This window comes from Pan paniscus, chromosome 23 (assembly GCF_029289425.2).
Source record: "Pan paniscus chromosome 23, NHGRI_mPanPan1-v2.0_pri, whole genome shotgun sequence".
Taxonomy (NCBI): domain Eukaryota; kingdom Metazoa; phylum Chordata; class Mammalia; order Primates; family Hominidae; genus Pan; species Pan paniscus.
The window spans coordinates 58,432,404-58,446,701 of record NC_085927.1 but is presented as its reverse complement, the minus strand read 5'-3'; the positions used below and the strand labels follow the sequence as shown (position 1 = coordinate 58,446,701).

General features: G+C 56.9%; 1 protein-coding gene across 3 annotated transcripts in view; it reads right to left on the bottom strand.

The window, feature by feature from the left end:
• TAFA5 (TAFA chemokine like family member 5) overlaps positions 1 to 14,298 on the bottom strand; it is a 268,462-nt gene that overhangs the window by 178,843 nt on the left and 75,321 nt on the right. Inside the window, exon 1 of one of the 3 annotated variants that reach the window (XM_034948959.3) lies at positions 936 to 1,294. The exons of the other annotated variants lie outside the window; for them this stretch is intronic. Coding sequence (XP_034804850.1) covers positions 936 to 1,026 — 91 coding nt within the window. The 5' untranslated portion in view covers positions 1,027 to 1,294. Of the gene's footprint in view, positions 1 to 935; positions 1,295 to 14,298 lie in introns of those variants that run through there. 3 annotated transcript variants of the gene reach the window in all.

Here is a 14,298-nt window from a genome sequence, read left to right as displayed (position 1 = left end):
CAGGCGGAGCTGGCCCAGCCTGTGTGCCAGAGCACTAGTAACCATGAGCAGGGGTGCCCGGGGGGAGGCCAACGCCTCAGTTGCCCCCAGTCTGATATGACAGGCCAGGCTGATCCCGGGGTGCACCGGGAGCCCTGCAAAGGGAGCCTGGCCCTGAAACCAGGAAGTTTCCAGGAGTGTGTCTGGGGTGCCTGGAGCCGACCGACCGCCCATCAGGGGAGGTGTGGCCCTGCCCCCAACCCCCAGTAAGATGCTTCCCAGTCCAAAGGGCCTCTCCAGCCACGAGGGTCCAACTGTTATCCTGGGCGCCTCAATAGTCCCAGACTGCCCTGCAGTCCAGCAAAGACCAAGAGAGCAGGGGCAGAACTTGGCGCGGGGACCTGCGCACCCCGGTGACCAAGCCCCTGCTTCCCGAACCTATGGGTCTCTGGAAGGCGGCTTGGGCCCTGGGGAACAGGTGCGCAGGCCGGTTTCCCGACGTCCGCGGGTCCCAGCCCGGCGCCCACCCTGGTGGGTCCCAGCTCCGCTCCCGCCCCAGCCCGGCCGGCCACCGTGGAGCGCTGGTGCCATCTACCGAGGGCCCGGCGGCGTGCGGGCGGGCGCCGCTGCCACCGAGCCGTGTGGGGCAGGGGATGGGAACGGCAGCCTCGGCTTGGGCTGGGGATTCGGGGCGGCGCCAGAGGCACCGAGAACGCAGCGCGCCCCGACCCCGCGCCCTGCCAGTGAGCCCCGATGGGGGCGGGGCAGCGAGATCCGCGGGGGGTCGGGCTCCTGGTAGGGTCGCGCCGCCGGCCGCTCCGGGCCCGCAGTGGCGCTCCACGAGCCTCAGCCGAGCGCGGCGGCAGCGGAACGTGCTGGAAGCCGGGTCGGGAGCCGGGGCCGCCGCGAGCCGAGCAGAGCGCGGAGGACCGGTCCGCGCGCCCGGGGACAATTACCTTCTTTGAGGAACTGCGCGTGGATCACTAGGACGAGGAAGCAGCAGAGCGCGGCCCCTGCCAGTGCCCAGAGCGCCTTCAGGAGCTGCATCGCGGAGTCCCAACTCGGCCGACGCCCCCGAAGTCGCGCAGCGAAGGTCCAGGCGCCGCATCAGCGCCCCGCCGGGTGCAGCCTCCGCGGCCGCCCGCTCGCGCCCTCCGTCCGCCGCCAACGCCGCGCTCCGCCGCGACTGGAGGCGCCACTCCGGGAGGCGATTTGTGTCTTTTTGGGCAGGGGGGAGGGGAGCGGGCGGGGGGAGGGGGGCGCCGCGGAGGGGGCGGGCGGGGGCGGGGAGGTTAGCAGAAAGTCTCGGGCCGCGGCGGCCGCCGCTCCGACCACTCGGCCACCATCGCTGGCTGCGGGGCGCCGGGGGCCCGGGCGCGGGGGGGCGGCCGCCGCGGCCCCATGAATCAGCCCCGCCGCCGCCCCCGGAGCCGCACCGCCAGCAGGGCCCGGACGGCGGGCCGCGGATTGCGCAACGGCCGGGCGGCGCGGGGGGGGGGGTCCGGCGCGGCCCCGGCCCCCTCCTCCGCCTGTCGCCCCCCACCGCCCGCTGCTCGGCGTCGCCTTCCTCCTCCTCCTGTTCCTCCTCTTCCTCCGCCGCCGCCGCCTCCTCCGCCGCCCGCGCTCGCTCCGGCCCGGGGCTCAGGGGGCCGCCGCGCCGCCGCCGCCACCGCCGCCGCGGCGGGCCAGGCTCGGGGCCGGGGCTGCGCGCCGGGCGCGGGGCTGCCGCACCATCGCCGCCGCCGGGGCCCGCGCGGCCCGGCCGAGCCCGCGGCGATCGAACTTGCGCGGCCCGGGGCTGGCGGGCCGGTCCCCACCGGACGGTGCCGGCCTCTGCGCTCCCAGCAGCCCGCGCCTCCGCCGCCGCGGCCGGGACTAGGTCCGGGCCCGCCGCGCCCCTGGGCTGCCCACGCTGGGCCGCCGCTGCCGGTGTCGGTGCCGGTGCCGGTGGCTGCCGCGCCTACAGGTGGGGCCGGCGACGCTGCGCGCCTCGCCGCCCGCGGGACGCCGCTGCTCCGGCCTGGAGGCGCGCGCCCGCCCGCTCGGCTCGGCGCCGGCTCCTCGGGGGAGGCGGCGGGAGGGGGAGCGCGGCGCAGTCGCTGCCAGCCCAGGTGGCCGGGCCCGCGCAGCCTCGGACTCCGGCCCGCGCCCGCCGCCGTCTGCGCTCCTCCCGGCCGCGGAGCCGCCGATGCGCACTGGGCCGCGAGGGACCCCGGGGACCCCGCCCTGCAGCGCCCCCGCCTGGCGCGCCGGCGGGTCAGGTGGGGCCGGCCCAGCCGAAAACTGCGGGTCGGGCTCCACCTAGGTGCGCAGGGGCCTCACTGCAGAGCCGGCCCTGCTGGCGCGGGAGACCGGACGCGGGGCCTCGAGTGGTGCCCAGCCTCCCTCGCACCCAAGGCCCCAGGAGAGACAGGGAAACCCAGGCCCAGGTACCGCCCCAGCCGGGCCCGACCAGCGGCTGGGAGGGCTCGGAGGAGGCTGGTCCCGCGGCTTCTGAAAACGGCACATCTGCCTGGAAACACACACAAACACACTCACACCTGCCCCTACTGTGTACCACCCTCCAGCCAGCTGCCCTGCACCCAAGAGCGTGGGCGCACTGTTAATGCCCACGTTCCGTTCCAGGGGAAACAAACGGATGCCTCCCTGCACTGCCTCCCTTCCCGCCTCTAGGAAGAAAGGGTCTTTGTTTTAGGCCACTTTTGCTCCCCAACCCCGCTCCCCAGAGCAGGGGGCACAGGTGTCCTCCTCAGGGGTTCGCCCCAGAGCCCAGCACCAAGACCAGTGTGGTAGGCCTCAAGGTATTTTTGCCTGAATTGAATTTGAAATTCAATTTCAAATGACCAGAAAAGAGCAGTGGGCAGGAATCGGGGCCTAAGCTTCCTGGGACCCTGAACCTCTCTCCTGACCTGTGCAGGGTGGGGGCAGTGCTGGTGCCCGCGGTGCATGTGATTCACATGAAGGCTGTCTCCTCCTTGCACCAGTATTGACGTGCCAGGAAGGGAAAGAGGCCTGGCCCTGAAGGGCTCTTGGAGGTCAGATAGATCAAGCCAATCGGTATGCATCTGGGGAAACTGAGGCTTAGAGAGGCATGGTGACTGGTCTCACATCAACTAAAAAGTCAAGGGCAGAGTCAGGACCAGCCACTAAGCTTGATGCTGTCTGCCTGACCTGGCTCTGCGGTGCCCAGCAGCCGGCCAGGGGAGAGGCCATCCACGAAGCAGTTCTTCACCTCTGGCTCATCACCCTCCACCTGCCCCCGAAAACATCCAGGAGAGACAAGAATGTCCCATCCAACTCCTCTCACCTAAAGGAGTGGCCCCAGCCTCACACCAGCCAAGCAACTAAGCAGCTGTGGATCTGCCCTGGGAGGGACTAGCCATTCTCTCTGCTCAGGCAATCCCCTTCAAAACCCCATTTCCTATAAGCACCCCACTGTTTCCTGCTCTCCACCCCTAGACATTCTCTAGGAAAGATCTAAGGTAGCAGCTCCTCAGGAACCCACCCTGCCTGGCTGGCAGAGCCTGACCTCCAGCAAGGTCGTTGGCATTCATCCCTCACCTGGCACAGGGCTCCCCAGTCAGAGGACTCGGGGGTCTTCTGGGTGCTTATCACATGTGCTCACCCCTGGCCCCCAAAGGGACCTCAATCAGGAGAGAGAGCCTGCCCTTGACACTCACTGTGTCCCCAATCAGGTGCATATCATTTGAAATTCTGAAAATAGAAAAGTATGCTACGTTCACCAGGGGAATTTTTAAGAACTACATTTGGAAGATCCTTCTGTAAAGAGAATTAAAGAGGATAAAGGAGAAAAAAAAAGAAAGTTCATAAATAGAGGCATGGCCCACCAATTCACTTTCAACAGGTGGGACAGGAGGACTTCCATATCTAACGTTGGGGGACCACCATCACACTTCTCCGGGCACCAAGGCTTCCTGTTAGTAAATGCATGTGGCATTGCTTACACCTTTAAAAGCAATCACAGCTGCAAACTCAAGAACCTCGTGTAGGGCTTCCGAAGAGTGAGTTAACAGTGCAGACCAAAGAGGCCCTGGGTGCCATTGGGAAGTCAGCTCCAGATGGCAGTGTGAACACCTGAACCAGATAAAACCAACACACATCTCAGGAGGAGACACCTAGGGTTCTCACTGACATGACAGGAAAAACCCTTTACAAATACTGAAACCATTACTGTGTTGGGAATCAAAATGCTAAGCAAGCCAGAAAGGGTGAGGGGGTCCTGGGCCCAGTCTCTGGACAGAAGAGAAGAAACTGTGGTGGGAACCAACAGAAGGATGCCCACATCCTCCCGAGAAGGTGAAACAAACCAGGGGCATGGCCAGGTGTCCAGGCAGGAGGGCACTTGGCCAAAGAGCTGCACTTCCACAGTGCCGGGTGGGTGTGTCTTCCCCCAAACCCCTGCAAACTGCTGCTTTAAGGCTAGTGTAGCTCAGACCAGGGCCAGAGGAAAGCTGTCCACAGAGGGGGTGACTTGTGCCTGGGGACAGTCCCCACAGTGCCTGAGGTGTGGGACTTTGGATGGAGAAAGTGAGCATTTAACGCATCTCTAAATGAAATTTAACATTGCCTTCAGTTAGGCATGTAGTCAGTAAACACAATACTTTAGCCATAACTATGACTTCGTCACCAACAAAAATCACAGGTATTTTCATATCACATTACAGCTCTTGTAGCTATCTCAGTCTATTGCTTATTTTCACCATTACTTCAAATTATGGTCATCCCACTACTAGACTTTGTATGTAATGTGTTCATAAAGAAAACACATTACTGTATCAAAAATAGGCTTTTTACCATTTGCTAACTGCATGTGGATATAATTGATCTTCTTCATCAGGTATTTTTAGTTTGTCCTGAGATGGGTGGCACAGGCTTCACCAGACTTCCAAACAGGCTCATGGCACACACAAAAAGCCAGGAACCTGCTTCTGGAGTGAAAAACTCAAGGTCTAAGAAAAAACCAGGGCAGAGCAGAGTTAAGGACTTTGGTCACTCATGAGAAGCAGGGTCAGCAGGTCCAAAGGTAGCACAATTCCTCCCAAGAGTGAAATGCACAAAAACACCTGTCCCTAGGGTCAAGCCGCCAGCACCAGCAAATGTGGGGACCCTGTTTGCCCATTGGCTGCATGCCCACTTCCAGGGTGGCCCATCTGTCTACGCACCTTGCTCATTCCCAGGGAATACAGTAAGTGCTTATGGTCAAGTGAGAAGCCTGTTGGGCTACACAGGGCAGAGGTGATTCACACTGACCGGTCACTACACACACTTCAACCTTTATTCCTATACAGACAGGACCTAGCAGGCAGAGATCACTAGGTGTTTGCAGAAAGCTAGAGGCAAGAAAGAGAAGTCAGGCTCAGCTGTGCATACTCTACACTTGAACCTTAGGGGACAGAAATAATTCAGGGAAAATAATCATAACCATAATTGTGATTATTCTAAATAGCATCATTCTCAAAAAATTTGAAATAATATGGTATCAATAAGAGAAAACCAGACTCCCAAGAGGGAAAAAAGGCAAACAAGAGAACAAGAAAAAAACTCCTGGAAATTAACGTGAGTGGACCATTTTAAGATCTAGGGTATATACTGAATGGTAAAATGGGAATGAATGAAGACTGGGCTGTGGAAAGTAAAATCAAATATGTTTATAAGAGTGGAGAGCACATAGAAAGGTGAAAAAGTATGGAAAATTTGAGACCTAGAGGGTATATCCTAAACATTAAACATCCAACTTTCATTTATTAGAAGTTCTAAAGGAGAATAAAAGGCAACAAAGAGGAGGAAATAGTCAAATAAATAAATGCACATCTTCAGATTGTAGAGACTTACCATATTCTGATTAGATCTAATGGACAGACCCCTAGATCCAACCAATGCAGGAAAACCTTGCAGAATTTTTTTTTAAAGAAAAAAAAAAAAAACAGGCCAGGCACAGTGGCTCATGCCTGTAATCCCAGCACTTTGGGAGGCCAAGGCAGGCAGATCACAAGGTCAGGAGATTGAGACCATCCTGGCCAACATGGTGAAACCCCATCTCTACTAAAAATACAAAAATTAGCTGGGCGTGGTAGTGGGTGCCTGTAATCCCAGGTACTCCAGATGCTGAGGCAGGAGAATCGCTTGAACCCAGGAGGCAGAGGTTGCAGTGAGCCGAGATTGTTCTACTGCACTCCAGCCTGGCAACAGAGTGAGACTTTGTCTCAAAAAAAAAAAAAAAAAAAAAAAAGCAAACAACAACAACAACAAAATGTTCTGAGGAAAGAAATGAGCTGATACTGAATTTTGCTTTAGAAACACCGGCTTCTCGAAGACAGTGGAGCAGTGACTTCAGATTCTGATGGGAAAAGATAGAAGACCTAGAATTTTATACCCAGCTAAACAGTCAGCAATGCATACCATTTGAGGGGATTCAGAAGTTCAGTTTACTAGTCCCATCCCTTATAGAAAAAGCTGATCTAGGTTACACTCCACCAGAGAAAGGAATCAAGGGAATGTACTTGGAGATATGGGATAAAGGAAAATTTAGCACATTTGACTCTCTAGAAGTAGAATAAACTGTGAAGAATAGGTATGAAGATACATTAGGCCTTCATACTTGAAAGAATCTCCAACAGGTAAAATCTTTACAATGGTATATCTCTTTCTCCATAGTTCTAGTCAGAAATCTTCTTTCTGTTATAAACATTTATGGGATAGTACTATAAATGTCCTTTAATTCCATTCAAATTTTAAAATCAACATGTACACAAATTAATAGTAGAAAGCGAAATGTAAATTCTCAAACCCTGACCATTAAATACATAATAGAGGAATGAAAAGAGGAAGGCAGTCTTTTAATGGAGAAAGTAGGCCCTCCGTGTTTTTCACTGTTCAAAATGGAAAGTGACGAGGTCCTGACCAGAGGTGATGAATTAAGAAGTAAAATTTGAGTGTGCACTGCTGACATCATGCATGTTGAAACTAAAAACGTATTCGTGATCAGGGCCAGGCTGGGTAAGAAAGAAGCTATTAACCATTTTGTCCCTGGGGAAAGGCCTGGATGCCAGGAAGAAGGAGGTAAAATCCTGCTTTTCATTTGGAACTTTCCTTTGTCATTGTAATTTGTTTTTTACCATATGCGTCATGTATATTCTGCGATTTGAGATACCCTTGTCTCATAAAAGCAATGTAGATAAATTGTGTTACATTCATATAATGTAATGCTTTGTACTCTGAGGAAAAGGAAGAAGTGGTATATGTATAGGCAAAGATAAAGGCAGCCTCAGCCATGTTTTCAGTGGGGATGATCATACCTGTGCCTCTAACAATCACAGACCACGAGGCAGGGAGGAGGTCATGATGTTGGCCTTGACCAATAGGCAGAATCCATCCAGTGTGGACCGGAAGGCAGGGCAGATGCAGCATGGTAGGGCCCTGCCAGGGGAGTGTGGGGAGCAGAGGAGTGAGGCTGAGCCAGAAAGAGGGGTGATCTGCACGTCAGCATGTCGGCCAGGAAGAGCACAGCCTCAGGGAGGCCTCTGGCACCGCGGCTATGTGTGCGGGGGCACTGGCGGCCAGGACATTGGGGTAAATCCAGCATGGCCCGTGAGGGCCCAAAGAAGTCCCCAGAAGGACTAGAGCATGACAGGCCATAGTTCCTGCCTCTTTCTGGGCCTGGGAAACAGTGAGAGGGCACGCCAGCCGCATGCTGGGGACAGGCCTGGAAGGCAGCCATGGGCCTCACCAGTACCCGGAACCCAAGCAAGGCCTGCGGGAGGCCACCCCCTGGGATGCAGGTGGGTCAGGTCAGCATGCACTTCCATGACCACTTGACGAGCCCGGCCCCCGCGTCAGCCAGGATCAGCAATGTAACGACAGCAGACTGGGCCCATGGCAACGCACAGTGGCTTCCACGGGCACCATGCGCACAGCCAAGGTCGGGAGCGCTGAGGTTGCTCTGGTGAGGAGGGACCATGGTGCTCACAGGAATGCTATGCACCCCGTGGGCCTTGATTGTAGCAGCCACACTCCCCATGTCCTTGGCAGCCTCCAAGTCCACTATCAGACCAGCCATCCCAGAGGTCACAAAACAGCAAGGCGCCCAGACCCCCCAGAGACACCCCAAACACACGGTTTATTGAATCGATGCCAAGCGCATGGTGAGAAGCAAAGAGTCATTTCAAATGTCGGGGCCGGGCCAGGTTTTTCAGTTTCCAGAAACTTCCACGACTGCACCCACCTCACACTCCTCTAGAGCTGTAGTCTGAGTATCCACGGCCCATGGCCCTGCATCCATCGTCCTCCCGAGATTGCCCTCTTCTGAGTAACTGTGGCCACCTGCAGTGCTTGGCACACCCCAGGCAGCTGTCCCCATCCCACAGAGGCCAAAACCAGGCACCAGAGAGGGGAGGTGGCTGTGTAGGAGGCCACGGCCAGTGAGGGTTCCTGTGGTTCAGGCTCACAGCCCGGCCCTGCCCCTCCTTCAGAGCTGGCTGTGGTTCAAGGATGGAGGATGCCTGATGGCCCTGGCCGTGAGCACAAAAGGATGCTCTGTCATCATCTGCCCTCGTCCCCCACCCCAGCCCCAGAGGCTGTGCTCAGCACTGCTGGACAGTGGAAGGAGATCTAGAGAAGGGCAATGGGGAGAAGGGAGCCTGGGCTGGCAGTCCAGGCTCATGGGGCAGCATGGGGCAAAAAGCAATGGGCTTCGTGGAGGGAGGACCACTGGTCACAGGTCCAGCCACCGTTGTGACCAGACCGCTGGCCAGTCATTAGTCTCCCTGTGCCCCGAGTCCTCACTGACGCCCACTGCAAGGATTACAGCAAATGCAGGCAGAGAACACTGCACACGGTTGGTCTCAATCAATGTTTTCTTTCCTCCTTTTCCTCCTGCATGTGTGGAAGAGGCCATATCTTGTCCCCAAGGAGACCTCTGGGACACACTGTTGTGGGGATCTCCGAGAGATGTCCCAGCCAGCCCTTGTCTGGAGTCACTCCCAGAAGAGAATCTTCATCTGAGCTCAAGTTTTGATTCTGCACCAAGGGTAGATGCCCCAGCAGGGCTGGCTCTGACCTCTCCTCAGTGCTTCATACCCAGGCTGAGTGAGTTGCACATCCTCTCTCTGGAGCAGACGAGACGTGAGCAGAGCAGGTGATACAAGCGATAGAAAACCAGAAGAGGAAAGGCCACCAGTTTCCAGAGGAAAAAAGAGAAGATGGAGGCGCAGGCCAGGGCAGGGGGAAGGTGCTGCTTTCTTTCGCTGACCAGCTGGGCCTCGGGATGGCTGAGGCTGCAGTCCGGGCAGGCCCTGTGGGCTCAGTCACACGGGCGAAGACAGACTGCCTGCTGGCCCAGGGTTTGGCTGTTTTACTCGCATTTATTTTGTGACCTGCTCTGGCATACCCAGAAAATAGAGGCTGTGAACTCACTGTCCCCTAGATGGGACTGAAGCTCCCCAGCTGGCACAGACGCTGCCCACGGTGGATCCATGCTCTTCACTGGTCTCACCTCCCAGCTCTAGGACTGCAGGCCACTCCAGTGCAGCCAAACCTCTGCCCGTTCCCAGGCCTGCCCAGCACCTTGCGTGGGCTGAGCCTCAGCCAGGGATGCCCTTCTTGACCATCATCCTGTGAGACCTCATTCCCCAGGCCACCCTGCAGACTGCGGTGTCACACCTGTTCCTGCAGCCCCAACCACCCCTGCCACAGCCCAGGGTACCCAGAACTAAGAGCTGCTCTTAGTTCCCGAGCTCACCCGGAGGAGCTTGGAGGATGTGTGACCAGCTGGTGAGTTCTGAGTGAATGTGGACAGCAGGAGGGGGCTGGGAGGGGACCTTTGGAGGAGCAGGCCTGTCCCCCCTCCCCTCAGGCCACCTGCCCACGCTGGCCAGCCCTGCCAGCCATGCCCACCAATCCCCGCCCGCAGCAACCGCAGGGACTCTTATCTCCAGGCCCGCACCCACGATCACCCTGCTCTCCTTTTTGAAATTCTTATCTTTTCTCTGCACACATTAACTCACACTTTCGCTGGGCTTAATAGATCCCATTCACTCAAAGTGGGGATTGTCCTTTTAAAGCATTTCCTAATAAGGCTGGGAGGAAAGCACTCAGCCTGGGGCGGGAGCCTGCTACCCCCAGTCCTCGGAAACAGATGGGCACACACGAGGGCCCTCCCAGCAGCCTTCCGGAGGCCAGGCGGGCAGCACACAGCGGGATGCTCTCCCCAAGTGAGGGCTCCGCCTGCCCCTCAGGGAAGCAAACACATTTTTGTGTGTGTGTTTTTGTTTAAAAACAATCATTTCCTGTTCAACTATCCTAAGGAAAATGAAAGCGAATTCAAGATGTTCCCACCCGAAATCTGGAAGTTCTATTCTTCAGAAAATGCCCGGAAGCAGCACCTGCCCATGTGGAGAAAGGCCCCTCCACAAGTGGAACAGTGAAACCTGGAGACAACGCAAGTGCCCTTCCGCAGGGAAAGGGGAATCCAGTGCGGCCAGTCTGCAGGCAGCAGTGCTGCGGAGCAAAGGAGAAAGGACAAACCCAACCCACTGACGTCCCCAGGCGTAAATCATGAAACCACAGTGGTGAGCAAACTACGGCAAAAAAGCTGCAGGACCACAAGGGCTGCATGGATCCAGGCCTTTGAAAAATGCTTCCAAGGAGGACACAGGCAAAAGGAGGAGAGCATGATCAGGGGCTGGGTTCTCTACAGGCCACACTCTTTACACACCTCACCCCGTTTAGTTCTCACAACCTTCTTAGGCAAAGATTCCACCCCACCCCCCAACGTATTGCTGAGGAAACTAAGGCTGAGGCAGCTCAGCAACCTGCCTATGGTAGCAGAAGGAGAGGTTGGGCTAAAGCTAGGTGTACCCGGGCAGCCCCTGCTACCTCCCTAAAGAGGCCAAACATCCTCATAGGCCCCTTCATCTTTCCACTCACCCATTTGTCCATCTGTACATCATCCATCCATCTGTCATCCACCCATCCAACATCCATCCCTCCATCAGTCAATCATTCATCACCCATCTACCATTCATCATCCATCATCCATCCACCTACCATCCACCCATCATCCACCATCCCCCCATCCATCCACCATCCGTCCACCCATCACCATCCATCCATCCACCCATCTTTCATCTACCCGTCATCCATTCATCACCCATCATCGATCTACCTATCATCCACCCATCATCCACCATCCACCCATCCATCCACCATCCGTCCACCCATCACCATCCATTCATCATCCACCCATCATCCATCCATCCATCTATCCATCATCCATCCATCCATCCACCCATCATACATTCATCACCCATCATCCATCTACCTACCATCCACCCATCATCCATCTACCTACCATCCACCCATCATCCACCATCCACCCATCCATCCACCATCCATCCACCCATCACCATCCATTCATCATCCACCCATCATCCATTCATCATCCATCCATCCATCATCTATCTATCCATATCCACCTATCATTCATCCATCATCCATCTGTCCATCCATCCATCCATCCATCCACCCAGCTGCACATCTATTCATCATCCATCATCCATCTACTCATCTACCTATCAATTCATCTATCTATCTATCATCCATCCGTCCATTTGTCTACCATCAGTCCATCCATCCGTCCACCCATCCCTGGTTTTGGTCTAGGCAAGGAACAATCAGGAAAGAATAAAACCCAGACCTGCCATCTCAAGCCACTGCTCCAAGGCAATTCTAGTCCCATAAGGCAAGCTCCATGGCTGAAGCCAGCATGTGTGTTCCTGAGAGCTGAGCACAGGGCTGCGGTGGGTGCAAGTCCCAGGAAATCCTCTCAGCAGTGAGGCAGAGCTCTAACATGGTAGGTGGATGTCCAGAACCTAAGACCTGAGAATGACAGTTTCTCTGTGGATGCCCTAAAAGCCTTCAATGGATGGGGGAAAACATCAGATTCTGCCCAAGGCTGGCACCAGCCAGGCAGGTTGAGCTCAGCAGAGTTGAAAAGAGTTAGGTATTGGTGGCCCTGGTGCACTGAATATTTATTTACACATTGCTGGGAACAGAGCATCATGCATTTGTAAAACTAAAACAGGAGCATCACCCCACAGCCACTTCTAGGACTTTGCTGTCCATCAAGCCAGAGGGCCTGGATCTGGGACATTTACATTCCCACTCCTCTACCCACCGCTAGGAGGGCCACTTCCCATCCCCTGCAGCCAGTGCCTGAGGAGTGCCCCGCCTACTGTGCCTTCTCAGGGTCTATACCCCACCCAGCACTTGGCCGTGACAGTGGGGTTCTTGCCTGTTCCCTGGGCCTGCCTCAAGCCGGAGCCCTCATGCCCTCACATGGCAGGGAGTCCGCTCCCGCCTGCCGTGACCATGGCCAGTCTCCTCCAGGGAAGCTCCTCTCAGCCCCACCATGGCCATGAGGTTCCCCAGCCCCCACCTTACCATGGGATGAGAAGGCAGAGTGCAGAGCAAAGACAGCAGGTGTGGGGCCATGCATTTTAATTCCCTTCTAACCCTTCATGGATGGAGATGCCAGCTTACAACTCTCCCAGCTGCAGCTTCTGCACCTCCTCTTTTTTGCAGGGCCACTGGGGGGGCGGGTGTCTCAGACTGTGTGTGGCACCGAAGGCACCCACCATGGGGTAGCTGTCCTGCTTCCATGCTGGTTATGGTCAGCTGAGCCTCGCTGGAAAAGTCGATGGAACCCCTAGGACATTCCCTCAGTGGCTCCCAAGGACCAGCACACAAGTGCCAGGCCTGGAAGCTTTCTCCAACCGCTGGAGCCCACTCTGTCCAACTGAGAAGGAGGCTGCAGTCCCTGGGACCAATGCCCCCATGTGGAGTGGCCCTCAACTAAGGCCTGCAGAGCTAGGCCCATAGATGCTCCAACCCTCACCCTCGGGAAGAAGACCCGGAGCCCCAGCCCATGGTGTGTACCTTTTTCAGAGCTGCCAGTGGGCTGACTGGCCATCCAGAAGGACAATGACCAGACCACATGTGACAGCAGAATTCCAGCCCACTGTCCCGCAGCTGCAAGCTCGGAAGCCAACCCACAGCCTCTGCAGCCTTCAGGCCCAAAAGGTCAGCACTTGGTCAGTAACCACCAGCTTCCTTCATTTTCTGTCCCTTCGTCCCAACTCAGGACCAACCAGAGAAAACCCAACGTGCCCTGAAGCCCCCTTAGGGAGCTGCTCTGGCTTGCCCAGGCCTAGGCCTCCCATCCGTGCAACCTGGAGCGTCCCTGTTCCACCACAAGCTTCCTGCCATCCTCGGGCCACGGGCACTGAGTAATGGCCTTTGCTCATTCTCATTGGTTGTCTTCCTCCGTTTCCACAGTGGTCACGTGTCCAGCTGCCCACAGCGTGACCAGGGGATGAGCCGCCTTTGTGGACCGCACTCCCCGCCCGCTCCACGTCCTTACTTCCTGCACACATCATGTGCACGCCAGGCCTCGGCTTAGGGTCTGCTTTTGGGGGACCCCACACTGAGGAACCCTTGGCTGTACAATGCACTGTTTGTACAGAGAACAGCTGCTCCTTCTACAGCATCGTCGGTTTCAGGAAGGACAAGGATGCCCGGCTCCAGGAAAACCTGGGCCCAGTGAGGAACCTGGTAGGACCTGGAGGCGGGCTGGGCCAGGCAGGCCAGTGAGGGAGTAGCCTTTACTTATGGTAGGGTGGAGTCGACGCTGCCACCTGGCGTGGGTCCTTGGGGTCTTGACCTTTGTCAAGAAGCTGGTGTCCTCCCAGGAGCCCGAGCTCCCGATACCCTGCTCAGCTCGCTGGTAGCAGAACAGGCACTGTGACCATTGCTGCTCAGAGGGAGGAGGCCATGCCCCAGCCTGTTGGGGTGCAGAGGAGTCCGAGGGGCAGAGAGCCCAGCAGTGCTGAGCTCCAGGACCCATGCCTGCCCGGCAGCAGCAAGAGCCCCTTCTCAGATGGCAGATGCAGACACCCTCTGGGAGCCAGGCCCCTCTTCCCATATAGAGACAAGAGGAGCCGCACATGCCACCCGCCTTCAGACACTCAGATATGCGGCCAACACCAGCCCCACCTGTGCCCAGAGGAGTTCAGGGCCCAGCCTCAACACTGCCGGTGAGTGAGGCCAGACAGACCACGGGAAGCTGGGAGAAACGGCCCCCGTGGTCCCCACTGGAAGACAGCTCTAGAGGAGCGTGGGGTGGGTACAGTCATGGAAGTTTCTGGAAACCGACATAAGCGCCCACTGTGGTCCCCACTGGAGAATGCACAGGAAGAGCCCCCGGGACGAGGGGCCACTTGTCTGCAGGGCTCTTGGAGGGGA